The 21,136-nt window shown below is 40.4% G+C and overlaps 1 protein-coding gene across 3 annotated transcripts in view; it reads right to left on the bottom strand.

Annotated features, from left to right (window-relative positions):
- Positions 1-20,885, bottom strand: part of Lhfpl3 (LHFPL tetraspan subfamily member 3) — a 412,169-nt gene extending 391,284 nt beyond the window's left edge. Inside the window, exon 1 of one of the 3 annotated variants that reach the window (XM_026784658.1) lies at positions 20,230-20,885. In XM_026784658.1, the coding sequence (XP_026640459.1) occupies positions 20,230-20,662 (433 nt within the window). In that variant the 5' untranslated portion in view covers positions 20,663-20,885. The remainder of the gene's footprint in view (positions 1-20,229) is intronic. The other 2 variants (XM_026784657.1, XM_026784656.1) reach the window with 2 other exon arrangements.
- Between the last annotated feature and the right edge of the window lie 251 nt (positions 20,886-21,136).

The following is a 21,136-nucleotide window of genomic DNA, read 5'->3' as shown; positions in this document are numbered from 1 at the left end:
CAATGCTTTGGGTCCATTTCTGTATCAGCAGCATCGAGGACAGTATCACTCCATGAATGCTTGTAAACTGGAAGAAGAAAGAAAGTTCTCACCCACTCTCTGTCCAACCAATTACCTTTTATCCTGTGAGTTAACATCAGTGTATAGACTTTCCATACAGGTAATACCTCAGTTATGAGTAAAAGAGGGTACTGGGCACAAGCCCAGCTCTGCTACTTCTCCTACAATTGTGTGCAATGGAAATTCCTGCAAAGATGGAGATATTCTGTTCAACACTACTCAACATTCGCCACAAGGACCAAGGGAGGACTTCAAGTGTTGGCTGGGCAACTATAAATTTGAATTTTTAATTCAATTTCATTTGGATTAATTTAAAGCAGCCACGTGTCCCTAATGATACCGTACTCAAGAACACAATCTAGCTGAGGGATGCCGAGAAACATGTCTTAATCGCTCTATGTCTGTATTTCCTTTTCAGTGGAAAGGGAATAATAATAGTACCTCATAATGTTGTTAGGAACAAATCAGACAATGTGTAAAGCCCTGGGGTACTTTGTATAACATGAGCCTCACTAATCTTACTATGGAGGGTAAAAAGAGTTAGTTTGCAGTAACACTGAGTCTTAGATGTGATAATAATGTTAATCTAACATATAATAGACCATACAGAAACATAAGCACTGCCAAGGACTAAGATTATGTCAAACATGTGATAAGTTGGAAATCAGGGTAAATATAAGAGAAATTTAGGGAGATGGGTCAACAAGTTGGAATTTGCATTGACTATAATTCTGCTTTTTGATTATAAAGAAGTCAGTACGGTAGCCAGACACCACAAAAAGCATTTCAAAATCAAACACAATGGTTATCTTTTTAAAGAAATTATGAAAACACTTTGTGTAATATCATAAAAGGACAACCTTGTATGCCAGGCTTTATACAGAAGAGAATTTATTTCCCCACATTTTTCTGTAGCTTTCAATATTCACCTTAAAACTGCACTAGAGGGGCAGGAGAGATGACTCAGTGGTTGAGAATACTGGCTGCTTGTCCTAAAGGACCAGGGATCAGCTCTGATCATCAACATGGTGGCTCATAGCCACCTGCAAGTCTGGTTCCAGAGGCTCTGTCACCCTTTTCTGCCCTTTGTGGGTATCAGGCATGAACATGATACACAGACACACATGCAGGCAGAACACCCATACACATAGAATAAAATAGAATTTTAAAAAGGATACCCAAGATGCTACACACTCTTCTTATTTATAAATTATATTTTGTTTTAAAAATTCACAACAGTGAGAAAGTCAAATAATGTATAATAAAATGATTACAAAGCCCCCCTACGGCTAGACTTTATTACTGCCCCAAGCAGCAACAAACTGATGTTATTTTGAGGGTTCCTTAACATTTTTATGATTTTGTGTCATCTTTTGGTTAACGTCTAAGTAGAATGCTCTTTCCTTACTGTAGAGAATTTTTTTTTCTCTTTCGTTTATAAACTTTGATTGCCTTTGGGTTTTGTTTTACCTTGTCTTCTAAAAACTTGAACTTCAAATCACATTAAGAGGATAAAGCAAGAGGAAAAAGAGGGAGATGGAGAGAAGGGGGATGGAGAAGAGAAGGAAAAATGGCAACAGGGGGAGGAAGAGGAAGACCAGAGGAAGAAGAGGGGGTCGGTGAGCGCAAGGTGCTTTGGCTCCTGGCTTCACTGTACTTGATCAGCCCTTCTCCCACGGCCATTACATAAATGTCTGCAGATGCAGCAGGGGCAGAGGGGACTGCTCAATGGCACTGCCGCTCCGGTCACATGATATTCGCATCTGCTCCGTGCCTTAGACTGTACGCTCTGTGCCCTTTTCGTTCTTTACTTTTGTCCTCTAGATCGTCCTGCACTTCTTAGCTCTCAGATTTGAAGGCTCTTGGGCTGAACGCTAAGAAAAGAATCTCTACCGGAAAATAATCTATCCAAAGACAAGGTTTATGCTCAAATGGATTAATGCTTACTTGGTTCTATAATGGTTTTCTGTATTAAGGTCAAGCGTACACACCGTATCTGATTTTTAACACAAATACCTCTTCCCAGCTCATTTCTTTTTCTGATGAAGGTGGTTCATTTAGCATACACAGCATTCCATATTCATGCACACAAAATGTTAAAACATAATTGAGTCTGCTTCATGGTTCATCATTTAGAAACCTTAAGTAAGAAAATAGGGCTATGGAGCCTGCAGGATGCCTCAGGGTCAAGGATTTGTTGCCAGGTCAAGTTTGATCCCTGGGCCCCACATGGTAGAAGCAATGAGCCAACTCCTGCAAGTGGTCCTCATTCCTATATGTGTGCTATGGCACACCTGTGCCCCCTACACACACACACACACACACACACACACACACACACACAGTGCAATAAGGAAACAGGACTTACTTTCTCATGGTTTACCTCCTCCAAACATGTTAAGATCTGCTGCAGAGTCTGTGGGATAGTCCACTACGTTGCCCTTTTCTCTAAGCAAAGGTTTTGGGATGAGCTTTGGACTGTAGCATGTTCCATACTTGGGAAGGTAAGGCAAACTTTGAAAAACAAGCATTCTTGACTGTTAAATGTTACAATGGCCTGTTCAACAGGCACAAAATCCCTTCCTTGAGAGGCCACAATATTAAAGTCACAAGGAACAGCCATTGATGACAACTGCATTTCCTGTCTGAGCCCCAGTGGTTACGGACCCCAACTCCAAAAGAAGACAAAGAGAGGAGCTACCCCGCAGATAGTCACACCTCCTGTCTTCTATTATCACCATCAAAACCCCCTAAATGGCTAGAATGGAATGCAATGGCATCATTCAATTTTTAAAAGTGCTATAATACAGTCATTAAATGAATAAATCCAGAGTAAACACAAGATTAAGAAAAAAGATTTTTTTTCAAGATAAAAATAAAAAACAATCCTGGGGTCACCTGGAGTTTGTGGAACACCAAACTAAAGGATGCCTTGGCATCACACTCTTCTGGGACTGCCTTCCTGGGGTGATGGTGAACATGCCAATAACAGAGACGGTGATAACGACGGTTGACATTTCCCTAGTTTATGTGTGACAAACACAGGATGGACACTACTTTTATCTTCACTTTGGAAAGGAAGAAACTCAGGCAGAGACAATGAAAATGGTCCAAACTTAGACAATGAGCTTGGAAAGGAAGCTACAGCCACCACACAGCCCAGGTGCTGTGGCATCAGAGCTTATTCACTTATGAACACGGATGGCTGCCTCCACATTTCTCTCAGTAAAACAAAATTCTTTACAATAGGAGGAAAAAAAGAGACCATAAAGATCAGGCAGTGTTTTAATCCTCCCACCTATCTAATAACACATATGCATCAAACAGGGGTAAATGGAGGCAGGAAGGAAGGAAGGAAGGAGGGAGGGAGGGAGGGAGGGAGGGAGGGAGGGGAGGAAGGAAGGAAGGAAGGAAGGAAGGAAGGAAGGAAGGAAGGAGGGAGGGAGGGAGGGAGGGAGGGAGGGAGGGAGGGAGGAAGGAAGGACTGATAACCCAGATGTGGTTTTTCTCTGATTTCACTTGATATTTTTTCGTGGTCAATCAAAAAATTTGCTATATCTCACCCATATGACACTAGAAATAAAGTTTATCTTAGAAAAGGAGGGTGCTGATTGGCCATGGGAGCCTCGTGGCTCTGACTAGTGACGTCATATATTATAACTGGTTTGTGCTTCATCCCGTACCTCCCATTCTTTCTGCTTACAGCAATGGCACAAACAGGGAGCTGTGTCCCATTGTTTGGAGTTTTTGCGGTCATAGTACTCCCCTAAGTGCAAGAAGCCACAGGGCTTGTATTTTGGGAAGCACTTTGGCTAGATGATCCCCCCAAATTTCTGTCAAACAGAATATTGAAGGCTTCTAGGGAAAAAAAAATTCAAATTTTATTTTTTAAAGTGATAAATTATGAGGAATAAGAGGGGAAATGGGAAATGTTTTTAACTCTAGAGAGGTAATTGAGCATTAAAGCTAACATTAACTTAATAAGTGATTATTAATGGTCAAGAGTTTGTCACAACTTTTTCTTGTAGAAAATCATGTTACAACAAGAAGCACGTAAATGGAATGATATTTGGGAGCACTCGTGTACAACTCTGTAAAAATTTGCATTGTATTTACTCTGCATGACGTAAGTACAGAATACACTCAGCGTTAAATATGGTGGGCACATATTTAATAGTAAACGTGTCTAATTTATCTAAATAATGCCACTAATGCATTTATAAATGGTTTTATAAATATCACTTTTACTTTATGTTCTGCTTGAAATGACTTTATATAATTCCTACTCAAAATGTTTAGGGACGGGATAGATGACTCAGCAGTTTAAAGCCCTCTGCTCATCCAGAGGATCCTGGATCAAACTCCCAGCATCCACACGGCAGGTCACACCCATCTGTAACTCCTGTTCTAGAGGATCTGACATCCTCCTCTAGCTCAAGTGGGTGCATACATGGTGCATAGGCATACATCCAGACAAAACACCCATACATATAAAAGCTTAATTTTAAATTATATTTTGAGATTAAAATATAATCACATCATTTTCCCCTTGACCCCTCAACCCCTCACAAGTACTCAAATTCTTGATCTCTTTTCCTCAATTTCTATTATTTTGGTCTGTATAAACTTACTCATCTGTATGTGATTTCAGGGTCGACCATTTGATATTGGACAATCAACTGGAGGGTTCTTCTTTTCAAAAGACTATTTTCTCCCGCTCTCTGCATTATTTAGTTGATCTGTAGTTCTTCATTTAGGGCTGGAGCCCTGTGAGATTTCCCGTTCATATTAACAAGCCTGTTGGTGTCATCCTTGCTCAGGTTTCGTTCAGGTAGCCAAGCTCTTGAGACATCGTGGGTGTAGTCCCCACCCCTGGACATTTCTATGATGGCCTCCTCAAAATTATTACAGCTGGTAAGCAGCTGAGTTTTTTTTCCTCTAATAAAAAAATTGAAGGAACTACACAGTTAATCGCTTTAATAACAAAATTAAGAAATCATAAAAGGTACCAGAGGCAAAATCCAAAGGAAATTCAGAAAAAGAAAAGAAAAAATCCGAAGCAAAAACTATTGTCATAAAAGAGAATGCAATGAAGAAGAAAGTTGAAGTTGATTGTGTCAAGGAGAGAAATCAAACAAGTCTCGGCACAAAGTGAGGTAAACACAATCCAGACACAATCATCCCAGGCTTTCTGATGATTAGATTGTGAAAGCTTTATACCAATCCATTTGAAAATGTAAACAAATCTGTACATTTTACAAACATATATCTGTATAAGATGAAATTTTAAAAGTCTTATTGATTCTGTAACCGTGGGAGAAATGTGAGCAGTGGTTGGAAACCTTACAACAAAGAAACAGTGGCCCAAACAGCTTCATGAAACCTGTATTCAAAACATTCAAGGGCAGATCGCTCTGGTCACACAAATGTCCCTTCAAAGAAGGAAGAGAAAGATCCCTTAGCCGCGAGTCTTGTATAACCTTGACATTCATACTAAAAAAAGATGGTCTGACAAACACAGAAAAAGAGCAACTTAACCTGGGGAGACACTTTAAAAATAGTCAGTCATTAGCCACTGAATTTCTTACAATAAAGTGAATTTGACTTTTAAATCTATGGTCACTTTGGCGTTGAAAAACGTAGTGTCAGCCGGGTGGTGGTGGCACACACCTTTAATCCCAGCACTTGGGAAGCAGAGGCAGGCAGATCTCTGTGAGTTCCAGCCCAGACTGGTCTACAAGAGCTAGTTCCAAGACAGGCTCCAACGCTACAAAGAAACCTTGTCTCGAAACTGCCCCCTCCAAAAGAAAACCTTTTGACTCATCTCATCAGAACATATTAAATAAAGCAACATAATCATCTCAATAAAAGCAGAAAATATATTCAATGAAATTCAACATACACAATTTCTGTTCAACAAAGAAATATATAAGAAGTCATTTAATCTAGTAAATAGCGATCGGTAACAATAAAAATATATGGCATATGTCATAGTGAGTACTAAAATATTAAAATAATTTCCCTTAAAAACAGATTAAATTCAAAAATTTTTTATGAGCAAGCGTATAAGTGATAAAAGGACATCTTAGAGTTTTAATAGCACAAAATTGGAGAAAGTAGACAGTGATTGGCAGGTAGAAAAATGATCACTTTGTTCTTCCTTACACATACAAGCTGGCAACATAGCTCAGTGGTAGAGCACTGGCCTAGTACATGTGAGTTAAGAACTACAATTCCCAGCACCACCATTCTACACACAAAGTCAACAACAACAAAAAACATACACATAAAAGCCCTAGTATAATACAGCTTAGAGGCAGTGCCCTTCCCAGCATATGTGAAGCCCTACATAAGATGCCCAACAAAAACCACACGCTAACACAAAAACACACAGATAACCAAGAGCAAACATGAGTGTGCATGTGTGTGCAAATGCATCCACATGTGTGCTTATACACAAACGTATAGCACATTTTTCATTATGTGTTTGCTGATGAACTGAAACAATTATTTTATTAAATGCTAACCAAAGCAAAAATGATGGGCAAGCTAAATAACATATCTACAAAAGAAAACTTAAGACCCTCTCATGATGTTAAGCCCAAGTTTGATTTCCTAAAAGTCATATTTCTACAGCAAACATGGGCAACATTTGGGGAATAAATACCCAATGCAATAATTGTTCATGTTAGCACAGACGTAGAGATGAAGAACTGCATTTTAACCTCATTCAGTGTTCTCAATAAATCTATTGCAATTAAAGTTTCAGCACTGAGAGGTCTACTTTGTAATCTATAGGTTGTTTTTTGTTTTTTTTTTGTTTTTTTTTTTTTTTTTAGAGCTGCTTCATTTTAAAAACTCAATTATTTAATAGTCAAAGGAAAGCTGTCCTTGTCAAGGACTTACATTGACCACAGAGTTCCTCCCTGTGTCCTACACATTCAATCCGGTCCCCTCCCCAACAAAGTAAGTTTCCCACTGCTGTGCTGGTGTGCTATGCACAGCTGGAACATCCATGCGGTTTCAGATTTTCAGTTTGGTTTGTTCAGGTGTAGATGTTCTGGGGGGCTCTGGGGTTATGGTAGGGCATCCAGGGCTAACGAGGGGGATACTGAAGAGGATCAAGAAGAACTCTCCCAGTAGGAGATGGAAAAGAAAGGCCCGGCATTGTGCAGAAAGAGTGCTTTTTGGTGGTTTCATCTAAAGAATTGTCTCTCCAGGTTCTCAAAGAGATAAAACAGGAACCAGATAATATTCAGGAACTGCTTTGGGGTAGGGAAAACAGGATAGAATTTATGCCTTCTCTGAGTAGCATCCAGAGGAGAGAGCAGAACTCATTCATTTTCTCTTGCTTAAGAAATTAAAGTGTAATAAGTAGATAAATGCCAGTAGTTAAATCAGATGATTAGTGTTTCATTTTGGATGTGTGAAGCAAGCATCTTTTTTTTCTTTTTGCCTGTGACTAAGACCCATGGTCTGTGTTACTGAAAATATTTATTTTTAATTTGAAAGCCTTGAATTTTTCTTAGGAAATGGAATTTCTACCTCTATTTTCTAAGTTTGCAAAATACTGTCAAGGTTACTGCAGAGATCCAAACACAGTGCCCAGCTTATGGCCACTTACACTAAATGGCTGGTTCGAGCATTGTAGTTCTGAATTCATTAACACAGTGACTTGCCAAATGTTCTGAAGGGGGAAGGTTTTGCCAAGGACACCTTTAAAGAGATAGTCAACAGGAAGTCACAACAGTTAATTCAAAGTTCCAATACTTCATAGAAACTAGTTTCTCTGAATTTTAACACCAAAGTAAGGAACTAAAATAATATCTAAAGGGATGTGTTCAGGGAAAGAAACTTCCTCTATTACTGCACATAATCTGATTAATTTTTTCCTTTTCTTTCTCAACTTTCACGTGTTACTCTCTGCACTCTCCGTCCTCCCAAGTGTTATCTTGAGAATAACTTCAAATAGAAATTGTGCCCCAGGACATGACCCTGTGAATGGCAAAGTTCTGAAACACAGGAGATGACGGGTATGGAGCTCCCCCTAGAGACCATCCTGTGGTCAGTAGAGGGGACCTCAGTCCTGTGCACTAGGGCTGCGTGGACGCTGGCCCATCTCCTGTGTAAGCTCCTCTCACTGGAAGTTAGAAAGGACAGGGAAGACACTTCAACCGTGCTTGCTGGCATCCCCAGAAGTCAAATCTGATGGAGCTGATAGAGCAGGCTTATTTGGTCAGCTCCCTTGTCAACAACAGCGCTGGACAGTCCCTACACAAGGGATCTCGACATTACGTAAGGCACAGAGCATTCACTTTCCCGTGGTTCATCCATCCTTTGGATCACAGTCAGACACGTTCACTTTCCTGTGGTTCATCCTTTGGATCACAGTCAGACATGTAGTCATAGCAAACTTACATACTCACTTCACAAAAACCTGATGGTTCAAATTAAAATAGAGACATCAATAAGAAAAACTAGCCTACTTTTAAAAAGCAAAACAAATACAAGGAATTAACATGTTTATAAATAACTGGATCTTTTCGGCCATATTTTCTTCTTTGCTTAGAAAAAATAAGACACAATAATGAAAAACCCAGTTTTCCATATATCATGACTATATTAAAAATAGCACAGAACAAAAAGCTTTCTACTTCTAAAATATTTTTGTTAAATGATGCCATTAGAGACGGAAGCATTCTATTTTGACTTGATAATGGTGACAAGTATTTATCAGTTGGAAAAGCTTCATAGGAGAACCTAAGTGCTTGGGTCTTGAACAGTTAAAAAAAAAATTGCTCCCCACAAGGTTTAAACACAGCTCCCCTTTCCAAGAGTCTGCAGTCAAAGTTACAAAAATAGTTTACGATTATCTCCAAAATACATTCCTCCTTCTTTGAGTTGTTACTCCAGACAAATAAAAGGGGCAGTGACTACACCTGTTAACACCAAGTTAAACTCCTAACTCAATGTGCTTTTTTAGCAATGTGCGGAACTCAGTCCAGGAACCACAATGATTTTTACAATGCTGTACAATGTATCCACTCTTTTCTCCCTTAATCCTCAGAACAGGGTAGATTAGTCACACATGTGACATAATTGTCACTGCTAGGTGAGACACTGTGATTGCAATGGTTTCTGCACACTAAAATCTGTGGTTACTAAAGACGCCTCCAGGTCTGAGCTCTTCAGCCATAGCACTAACGCCAGAGTAGCATGGACGGCTAAGCTTCCCAAAGCCTACTGTAGGGTTCTTTCAGTGTCTGGTGTCTCATGGGCGTTAGTTCAATATCCCTGAGAACACAAAAGATAAATGTTTCTGTTCGGTCTCTTAGATTGTAAAGCCCTGGCTCTGGTACTTATCCACCCGGCTAAGGTTGCTCCCTGGTTTTGTTCTGCTTTAATTTCACCCTACATTTGAAGTTTTCCTAGTATTTGATTTCTTGGTAAAAGCATGGCAAAACATGAACAGCGGGTAATATATTTTTCATGTCTATAACACTTTGAAATATTCTATAATCTTATGAAATCTTATACAGTTGTATAAGCCTAAGAAAAATAAACCCAAGAAAATGAAGACATATTTAGATGGGCTAAGTGCCTGGAAGTGTCTTGAAAGATGATGATAGCTAACAGTTAGCATTACATTTCACAGTACAGCCTAGTGCAAACATATGTGTATACTCATGTAAATATTTTAAATACATTTTATAAAACCCTTATTATCTGCAATTTTTATTCTGTTTTAATCCAGTGTCAGCATTGATCATTAATCTATTAAACAGATGTTATAACCATCCAATGGTCACTATCTATGGCTTTTAAAACAATAAGTACAGAATTCCTTTCTCTATGAGGGTTTTTGTAATATAAGTGGTTAAAAAGTTTAATCATCTTGTTAAAACTAAGTTAATAAATGCATAGGCTCACAATATCACCAGTGATTGATAATCTTGTATTGATTAAATCAATCTAGTATAGCTGTACTTATTTTGTAATGTATTATAAATACACTCATTTGAATACTCTCTGAGTTACCCTTTGGAGACATTACAGAAATTAATTTAACCTTTCAATTGTTTACCTAGACTTTATAAGCTAGGACTATATAAGAACACCTTGTTATATCCCAGAGTGACGTTTTCATTTCTTATATTGGCTTGCTTTGATATTCAGCATTTCCATCACCGCACAAGAAGTCTGACCATCTCTGCTCTTGGACAGCTACATCTTCCAGTTTATCATAGCTCCCTGTGCAAGGGGCAAAGCCACATGTCTTGATAAATAGCGCTCGCTTGCACACAGCTCTGTATTGTACATTCCCACTTTCTCTTCTGTGCCAGGTCTTTTTGAGTCATTGAGAAGCCAAACTTAACAGGCCTCTGATGTTCTTAGATCCCATAGGCCATTCAATCTCGAGCCTCGTCCTTCCTGTTTTGCTGACAGTTCACTAATCTTTGGTTTCCTTTGTCTATGTCCCTGTTGTTCACCACAGCTTGATCAATTCTCCTATTTGTTGAATATTGGATCTCCTGTCAGTGTAACACACATTTCCTATCTCAGTTTTTTTAGCTCCCCATCTTGGTTTTTTTTGAAAGCAACTAAGAACCATGTAGAACATTCTTCCTACACCCAGACTGTTTGCAAAATACCTTTAAATCGAGAGTCCTTGGCTCTCTTTCAATTGCTCTCAGATATTGTTTTCTATTAGGGCACATAATGGGAAGAATTCTCTTGACTAGTTAAATTCTGCACGCCCACTTCTGAGTTAAGGGCACTTTTCAAATATATAACTATTTGCTGCTAATTTCTATTACCCTTACTTACTCCTCCACTAGCCCATTCATTGATAAATCATAATCTTAAAATCATAAATAGTTGGGAAACTAACTTCCGTAGTGAGGAACGGCAGTCTGCATTCTACCCAGCTCCCGCACGTCTAGCTTAGCCCCATAATAATTACACAGAAACTGTATTCTTTTTTAAAAAAAAGATTTATTCATTTATTGTGTACACAACATTCTGCCTCGATGTATGCCTGCACATCAGAGGAGGGCGCCAGATCTCAGTACAGATAGTTGTGAGCCACCATGTGGTTGCTGGGAATTGAACTCAGGACCTCTGAAAGAGCAGTCAGTGCTCTTAACCTCTGAGCCATCTCTCCAGCCCCAGAAACTGTATTCTTTTAAACACTGCCTGACCCATTATCTGTAGCCTCTTAATCTGTGTACCATCACAAGGTGGTGGCTTACCAGGAAAGATTCTAGCCTACGTCCATCTCGAAGAGGCGAGCTATGGCATCTGATTCACTTCCCTTCTTCCCACATTCTGTTCTGTCTACTCTGCCCACCTAATTTTCTGCCCTATTAAAAGTTAGATGACCCTCTACATCATTTCCCCTTTTTCTGGCCACCACCTCGTGGTGCTAAACACATTAATAGAAATGGGTTAATCAAGATGTGAGAATTAGCCAATAAGAGGCTAGAACTAATGGGCCAAGCAGTATTTAAGTGAATACAGTCTCTGTGTAATTATTTTGGGTAAAGCTAGCCGGTGGCCGGGCAGCCGGGCACCGGGAACGTAGCCCGCAGTCCCTTACTATAAATAACTTCACTCAAACTAATCTTCAGTATCTTTCTTCCTTTTGTACACATACATAGGCAGCCTCTTTGCTGTTACAGGTCTTTATTTCATTAGGCTAAGAAAGATGCCAAAATTGATTATGGCCAATTCCATACCAGCAAATCTATTTCAGAAAAGTGTGTCCTCTCATGCCAGAGAGATGACTCGGTGGTTAAGAACACTTGCTGCTCTTCCAGATAACTTAAGTTCAGCTTTTGGTACCCATGTCAGACAGCTCATCATCACCTGTAAGTCCAGCTCCAAGGTATCTGATACCTTCTCCTGCCTCCATAGGTTTGATCGTGCATGTGAGCCGCACACAGGCACATGCACACACACACTTAAACATATATGTGTGTGCAGGAATACACACAAAAATAAATCTTAAAGAAGAAATGTCTGCCTTCTTTAGTCTTTTAGGAAGAGATCAGAGTTTGTGTCTCTGCTGGAGTAAAAATAAAGCCCTTCCTCTTGTAAGTCACTCATTTTCCTATTTTATCTCAGCAGGAAAGATGAGAAAGATGATCAAGATGACACCTATGGTGATCAAAACTTTTAATGGTCAGATGCTGGGCCACTGGCACATCACAGAACAGAGCCACGGTGATGATGTCAAATTGTGTTTAATTATGATGTTACGTCTGTGAATGTCCAGGATGTTGAGGGTTGTTCTTATTGAGTTTCTAAACGCTCCAGTGACTTTCATAACAGCACCGTCTTTAAGTCATTAAATAGTTTGTCTACGATTTGTATCTGAAGCAGTCTCTTTCTGTCAGCATTAATATCTTGCCTGTTATTATTAAAAGTAAAGGTCAGCCTTTCTGTTTGTCCCCATGTCAAATAAAAATTCTCGTTGACTCATTATGATAAGGAAAACTCACATTAATTAAAGATGGTGCTGACCCCCAAAGTTCAACTGTATTATGAAAATTATACTTTAAAAGTGCTCTAATTATCATACCATTAATCCCTCAAATTGGAATTCTCCTGGAGTGTTCTTTGCTTCGTACCAAAGTGTTCCAAGTTCTCTCTCCACACACTTATATCTTTACACACACTAAGAAGTGGTCTGAGTCATGTACCACCATACCAGCCATAGATTCTGTGTCTGTTTTTTTTTTTCATTTAAAAGTTTGTTTACTTTGAAAGATTCCTGAGGTAGGTGCAGTATAAATGCTGACCTGGCTATCTGGACTCTTTCCTTGGTCATAGCATCATTACAAAGAGCAACTGCTAGATAGGTATTTTAATAGGAAGCTTCTATTACTCTACACTCTAGTTAGGCTTTCAGTATATTTATTAATTATTTTTGAATAAATAACATATTGCTGACATTTTTATTATATAAAAACTAATATGCAGTTTTGTGCCAAGAGCATGGAACTCATAACAGACGTCTGTCATATGGCTTATATGGGTCCTGTTAGGTTTCTCAGATCTTCACTTAAAACCCTGTCATTAGAAAAATTGTTTGTTTTGACATTTACACTAATATATTTTACAACATCACTTCAATTGTCACTTTCCTTGTCATACTACATATAAGAAAAAGAAACAGTTTCTAAAATTATTTCAAATAATTTCCTTGCCTTTTTGGAGTGGTGAATAGAAAGATCTTTGAAAGTGTATCAATTTTTTAAATTGACAACTCATTATGTACAATGCTGTTAGGAAATGAAAACACCCTTCACTACCCCCACACACCCTTCACTACCCCCACACACCCTTCCCTCTGCACCTGCAGGGACATTTTCAATGGTCTGGTGGGGAAAGATGCTTGTTTAGGGGTAGTTCAGACACTGGATGAAGGGTGGATTAGCTTCCCCTCGAAGTATTTCCTGACATAGTGTAGGATAGGTTGGCTTCTCCCCTTGACGTAAGAACTTTCTCCCTAAAAACAGGTCTTTTTTATTGTCCTGAACACTGAGTTTGCACTTGAGTAGACACCAAGCTTGTTCCCTCTTGGGAGCTTTCCCTTCCCAGCTCTGCACACACCACTTCTGAGCAGACACTACAAGCTCTCTGGGAGGTCAGTGTGAATAAATCTGCACTAGTGCCCTGAATGAAGAAACCCAAAATCCTGGAAAATACTCTCTGTTCTGTTACTGAATGTCCCTGGAGTTCATTTAAAAATAAATTTTAAAAAATAAAATAAAACCTGGAACAGGTCCCACTCTTCAAAGACAGCCAAAACTCGTGATTCTCACATCAAAGCACCATTCTGAATAGCATTATTTGTTGGTGTTGTTTTTACTGATGTCTTTTCTTTGTGAGAGACTAAATGGTAATAGAAAAAAGATACGTTGGAGACTGAGATATGATTGATTGTTTCTTAGTGTTGTAATAAAGATCATTACTTGAACATCAGAGAACCCTCCATTCGGAAAAATCTCATCACGAAACAGGCCACCATGTCACAACCATAGCCATCAAAGAACAGGAAAGTGTTTCTTCAGTAAAGCTGCTGTTGAAGCACAAAGATAATGTTATGACTCTCACAGCTATTTCCTTCTCATGGCAGGACATGAGAAATCTAACACTCCTTCCATATTTTTTCAATATGATAATCATTTTTCTCTTCACTAATTAACTCAACAGAAATTTATTGAATATATATACATATATGTATATACATATATGTATAATGTGCCATTTATATAATACTACTATGCACCTTGGTAAGATGACAGCAACCACTCCTAACCGTCAGTCACACAGTGTTGTTTTGTTTTCATTTTGTTTTACCATGACCCAGATCCCGATATATACATTAGTTCATTTCACTGCACAAATGTCCCAAAGTAATTAGAACCATTTGCAGGCTAACAACTCAGGCATAGAAAGCAGTCTCTGGGCTCACAAAACTTGCACCATGCATCTTTTAACCCCAACATACATCTATGTTCTTGACCTCTTTATCATATAAAGAAAAACGCGAGGTCCAACTGTCAGTGTTCTGGGGACAACAGACCTTTACTAAACACATGAGCAATCTGTAATATCAAATGCTCATGGAAAAGAGCAGGGTGTCATGAGAGGGGATGGCTTAACACTGCAAAGGTTCTGCATAAAAGACTTAGAGCCATAGCAATGACCTTTGGTGACTAAGTAAATGAAGAAAGTTGGTTGGTTAAAAGTACTTATGAGGAAACTAAGACAAAGATGCTGGGAGACACTGAGCAAGCAAACCAGCACTTTGCCCTCACTGTATAGCCTTGCCTCTGTGGCGCCCCTCCCTCCTGGCACACTCAGGAGCCGAGGATGTGCTCCTGAAATGAAATCCACTTCTGTTCTATTACCTCCTGAATAAGAAACCTAATCTGTGAGATCCCCTCCAACACACAGATAAAAATGAACACTTCCTTGTTAGCTGTCTTCCACCAAGAAGTCTGGAGCAGAGACAAAGTCTTAAATTCTACCATATCTTAGCCGATGAAAAAGAAAATATCCCTGACTTAATAAATAAATAAATTAATTAAAAATAAAAAAAAGAGTTAAGAAAATTACAAAAAAAAGTAATAAAAAAACAATAAAAAAAAGAAAATATCCCCTTGGCCATGTAATTTCTAGAAACAACTTAAGATCTACAATGAGTAAGTCAAGCAAATAAAACATCTCTGTAGAGTTTGGCTATTCCTGGACCTTGGGAATATTGGGATATTATATAATACTGGAGATTGGAACATTTCTTCAGAGAGACAGTGATAGAGAACGAAGTGTTTGAGTAATCAAGTTCCCTTCGCTGTTGACTTAAGGAAGAAATGGGACTTCATTATCTCACCTGACAATTTACAGATGCATTTTCCCTTTGTGTTACAGAAATCACAAAAGAAAAAAGTTTATCTTGTCTTTTCAAAGAGTTTTCTGTCTGAAGATATGAGAAAGGTTTGCATCTCTGGTTTGCACCATTATTTATCCCACCCATTATTTTATTCCCCAAGTCTCTATACTAGGCATAGTCCGTGTGTGTGTGTGTGTGTGTGTGTGTGTGTGTGTGTGTTTACTCCCAAAGGCAGAGTGACATATTAGTTTCTAAAAAGTTCCCCTTCTCTTCCTCCTCCTTCTTTCTCCCTCCTCCTCCTCCTCCTCCTCCTCATTTTTTTTTTGTTTTGTTTGTTTGGGGGTTTTTTGGGTTGTTTGTTTTTGGTGTTTTGTTTTGTTTTGAGACAGAGTCTCTCTTCACAGATCTGACTGTCCTGGAACTTAATATATAGTCCAAGCTGGCCTCATACTTACAGAGATCCACCTGCCTCTGCCTTCTGATTGCTGGGATTAGTTTTGGGACAGGGTTGCTGTTGGCCATGCCAAAGGAGAAGTGAGTTTCAATTGAAGTTTCAGGTGTCAGCACACCAGAAGGGAATCCTCTGATGAGACAATCTGGTTTAGGCAAGACCACGAGACTGCAGACCCGGGAATGTCTTTTGCTTCTGTGTGCCTTTACATGTTTGCTGTGGCTCTCTTTCTCTAGTATCTAGCATGGTGTGAGTGGACATGAAGAGATCTCCACTGCTTGTAATATAGTGCGTTTATCTCTTGGAAACATCCTGTTCTACTAGACATTTTTACCTGTGGATTATCAAGATGACCCCTCCCTAAGTTGTGCTGTCTAATTTGATAATAATAATGTTAGACTTTACAGAGTTTTGATGAATAAAAATAAACACAAGGATATGTTTCACAGCCAAGGTTTGTGAGTCTTGCATAAGGCACTGCATGGATTGGAGCTCAAGTTAATGACTAACATTTGAGTCCCAGTAGCCCAGCTAGTTTAAATTCTTTTAACCTTAATTCTGCAAGATGTGTTCATGGGTCTCAGAGTGCATCGCAGCTGAAACAAAGCTTTGAAAATAACAAAGTTAGACTAAGATGTTTTTGTTAAATAATTATGAGGCAAAATTCCCAAGAAGGCAATCTGAAGTTTTAGAAAGGCACACAGTTGAATGAAGACCTCTTTAAGGTCGGAGTATAAGAGCACAGCAGCCCAATTACTACTGGCTGACATACTGCCCTTGCTAGCTTTGGTTGATGACCAAGGGTGATGTGATTAATTCCTTATACCCACTTCTACCCTCAAACTCCTGATTTAAAACTATTAATGAATGGAAATGTACCCTAAAGATTTAAAGCAGAACTGACTGATTCTTTTTCCTATATAAACATTTAGGTTTGTGATTCCTTATAAGATTACTTTTCAAGGTAAGTAATAAAGTCATTGGCCCTTTCTTTGTAACTGCAAAGTGCAGCTTCCCAGTAAAAGATCTGACAAGAACACCTTGCTTGCCACATGGTTAATCTATAACAAGTTGCTTGGGCATGAATATATGTGGGTTCTTGGGATACTTTGTTTTTCACCTGTAATACATAAAATGTTTAATCGTGTGAGGGAGATAAAAAACATGATTTCCCTATAATCATTCACTTGAAAAATGGAATGCAGCTGTTTTGACTCTGGTACTGCCTGGAAGATTCTGTTGGGGTATAAAAGCTGTATAACATGAGATAGAGAGAGAATAAAAAGAATGAAGAAGGAACACATCAAGAGCCTGTGTGAGTGCCTTTCCCCCTAACTACCCCCCAGATAGTGGATTCCTATCATCAAAGCCCTGTGCTGCTGGAGGCTGGCCTCCAAGACAGAGGTACGGGGTTTCTCTTCATAGATCTGACTGTCCTGGAAATTACTATGTAGTCCAGGCTGGCCTCATACTTACAGAGATTCACTTGCCTCTGCCTCTTGTGCACTGGGTTAAAGGCATACATGACTGCACCAGGCTCATTAAAAAAATTCTTGATATCATGTTGTTACAAAACAACCTACATTCATCATCTTAATGTATCACCTCATTTAGGACTTGATACTTTACTTGACTTACGATGCTACCGTGTTAAAAATAATTAGATAACCACACGCCTGTGCATGCACATGCACACACACACACACACACACACACACACACACACAATGTTAGTTATTTAGCTTCAAATTAAGGTTAAAGAGTATCCAATAATAAAATACTTCATTAAATCTCACCTTTCATATTTATAAAATGTTCCTTTAGATTATTCTGGGTAATTAAATTATAAATATGAAAATTTTATGAACATTAAAGAGTACTAAAAAAGAAGACATCCAAAGTTCATCATCACTTCCAGAGAATGTTTGGTACGTCATATACTATGGTGCATTTCTTGCATCCCCCAAATTAATAAAAACTAAAATCCATGTTGAATATAGCATTCCTCATAAATATCTTTTAGATCTCATTCCTTTAAAATTTGTAGATACACCTGATTTGATTCTTAATTGATCTCTTGTCATAAGCCATCATTTATTAATATGGTTAGTTAACAAATGAAACTAGAAGTAAGATAACAGATTTCAGAGGGTTTTTAAAACATACCTTGTAAGGATCCTAAATTCTCCAGATGGAGAAAATTCCCTCATATGTACTGCAGTAAAAACACTATTATCACATTTTAATGGAATGGAAATCAAAATACTACATTTATGACAAGTGTCTGCATACCTAACATCATGTTTCATTGCTCCAGCGGTTATTATGCTCTACGTAATCTGTTTCAGGAAAAGAGAAAAGGCTACAATGAAGTGTATGCTAACTTTGAAAGTGATGATTTCCCTCAAAAGATAGCTTTCTTTCTTTATTTTTATTTAAAAATGTAGTTTTAGAATATAAAACTCCACCAAAATAAAGCTTTTAACTATGTGTTTTTGCAGAAGTACCACAAACTACTCTCAGACCTTACAGAGGTCTGAGAAGTAATCTAATTTGAATCACTAGTTTAAATAGGTCATTTAACTTAGAAGAATTAAAATTAGCAGTGTAGGGTCAAGTCAACATATGCATCCTGTTTGCACTGTTCTTTTTGAAGTCAAAGCAGAGGAAAGTATCGCGAACAGGTAGAATATCTGAGTCTACTGAAAATCTCAGTCATTCTGCTTCTGAAACACCCCTAAAATTAACAAAGTAAAAAGACACAGAGCAATCAATTCGTTCAGGTTGGGGAGGTAGAGGGGTAAAAGGCAAATACCCTCATTTACATACAGGAAGAAGACAGCACGCTCACCCCTCGCTTTTCACACACATACTTTCACACTAAAAGCAAAATTAGCAAGACAAAGCTAAAACTAACACTCCAATATGCGTTAGGCTCACATGGGCTTCACTTCTTCTACGAAATTAACAAGATTATGAACCTTTCCAGAAACACATACAGTGCCTGTGATCCCAGTTCTTAGGAACACCAAGGCCAGGCTCTGCTATAGTCTTGCAAAATAACAGCAACCTTAGCATGGCCCAGCACCTTTAACTATTTCCTCACACACTTTGTGATGAACTCAGTGGTTAAATCCCCCCCTCTCCTAGGAGACTTCAACTATAGAAGAAACAATATCTTAAAACTCAGTGACTTAAACAATAATAACACATAAATGAAGACGTTTAGCCGCCAGAGACCTTCAAGATCCCTCCAATCCAAAGGACTTCAGCAATGTGTCAGGAACTCAAGGACCCTGATTTCAGAAGAGGAGGCAGGTACAGTGGCAGCAAGGGAGGTGTCAGAAGACCAGTGTGTTCAGCACTCTTCGAAGCCACCAGAAAATGGACTCATAATTATTTCTTGATTGAAAGTAACTTTGATGCTGGGGGGGGGGGAGGCGGGGATGGGTCTTCCTATTGCTCAGCTGGCATCAATCTACCCTGTATGGATAGGAGTGCTGCCATGCTGAAGAACCGCCTTTCCCCATATCCACTTTCCCAACAGGGCTTCCCCCAAATGAGATCTTGAGAAATCCCGACTCCCTCAAGACCTCCCAATCTGTTTAGAGATAAGATGGAAGGACCTTGGCTGACAAGGAGACTCTGGGGGTGTGGCTTTGAAGAACTGCTAAGGAACACTCTAAGCTACATTTTTTATTTTAAAGAAAACCCGAGGGGGGGGAGCGGACTTAGCAAAATTAGATTTTACTCATCACCAGATGGATGATAAAATATTTATGGTTGCCCAAGACAAATTTACACGCCCCCCTCACACACACACATCCTGAAGCAAAGACAGAAATAATCCCAGGAAGGACTAAACAGACTGGCTTGATCCTTCGACTACAACATCTCTAAATCCGCTTTTCACCCGCTTGTACCAATCTTTCCTAGTCACACACACAAACACACACACACACACACACACACACACACACACACACACACACACAGCTTGTCTCTAAGCGGCGACTTCTCCGCCCCCCAATTCCATCTTTAGTTCTGAGCGGACTCTGCCCAACAAGGGCTCAGCCTCCAGGGCGTCCCTCTGGGTGGCGTCCCTAGCACTCCGGAGGTTCGGAAAAGCCTGGGCACCTGGCACCCGTGCCAAGGCTGAGGAACCCGGGGGTTCCTCCTTCCACACCCCTCAGCCTGAGAGAGGATTAAGTTGTCCGGACTGCAGAGCTCAGGGAGCGGTCCCTCCCACTCCAGCCCCTCCCGAGCTAGGACACCCAGGGGTCCCCCGCCTCCGCGGAGGTGAGCGCGCACTCACCGGAGGTGAGCTGCATCCAAGCACAGATCTTGTACACGGTGGCTGTGTTGCAGAAGAAGAAGAGGGTAAAGCAAACGATGCAGGCGATGATGAGCATCATGGAGAGGCCGATGAAGAACGAGGCGGCTTTGAAGGCGCCCGAGGGCAGCGTGGAGAAGTCCGTGAAGCTGCCCCTGCAGGTCAGCTCCCGGGAGAAGCCGTTGCCGATGCAGTAGTGAAAGAGCCCGAAATAGCCGGCTTGCGGGGTGTCCACGCCGTCGCCGATCCAGTAGGGCTGGATGAAGCACACCACGTTGACGATGGCAAAGCAGATGGTGAAGATGGCCCACAGCACGCCGATGGCCCGCGAGTTCCGCACATAGTTGGTGTGGTACAGCTTGGCAGCCTCCTGAGCCGGGAGCATCGCGGCGGCGGCGGCGGCAGCTCCAGGCATTCTCCCCCTCCTCCTCCGCCTCCTGGTCCTCCGCCTCCCCCCGCCTCTGGGCGCGCAGGAGACACACTCGCGTTGCAACTCCCCTGCCTCCTCCTCAGCCCAGCAGCACCAGTTCTAGAGTCTGCATCCTCGCTCCCGGAAGGAGGGCGGGGGAGCGCGGAGCACCCCTCCGGCTCTCCTGGCACAGCCTCAACATCCCCCTTCACCCCCCCCCCCCGACACACACACATACACTCCCCGCCGCCTTCTCTCCCTCCCTCCTGGCCCCGACTCCAGCCCTGCTCAGTACCCTCCACCCCTCTGCCCGCTGCTGCAGCTGCTGCAGCTAAAGCCAGGAAGTCCTCAAGCCCCCCATTCCCTTTCCCGCCTCTGATTCCCTATCCAGCGGGCGCTGCTGGTGCCCCGGGGCGCAAAGGTGGCTACCCTGAGATGCTTCTTAAGTGTCAGGCAAGAGCCAGAGTAGCGGCTATGGAG

The sequence above is a fragment of the Microtus ochrogaster genome, chromosome 26, assembly GCF_000317375.1.
Source record: "Microtus ochrogaster isolate Prairie Vole_2 chromosome 26, MicOch1.0, whole genome shotgun sequence".
NCBI lineage: Eukaryota > Metazoa > Chordata > Mammalia > Rodentia > Cricetidae > Microtus > Microtus ochrogaster.
This window is presented reverse-complemented; position numbering and strand designations above follow the sequence as displayed.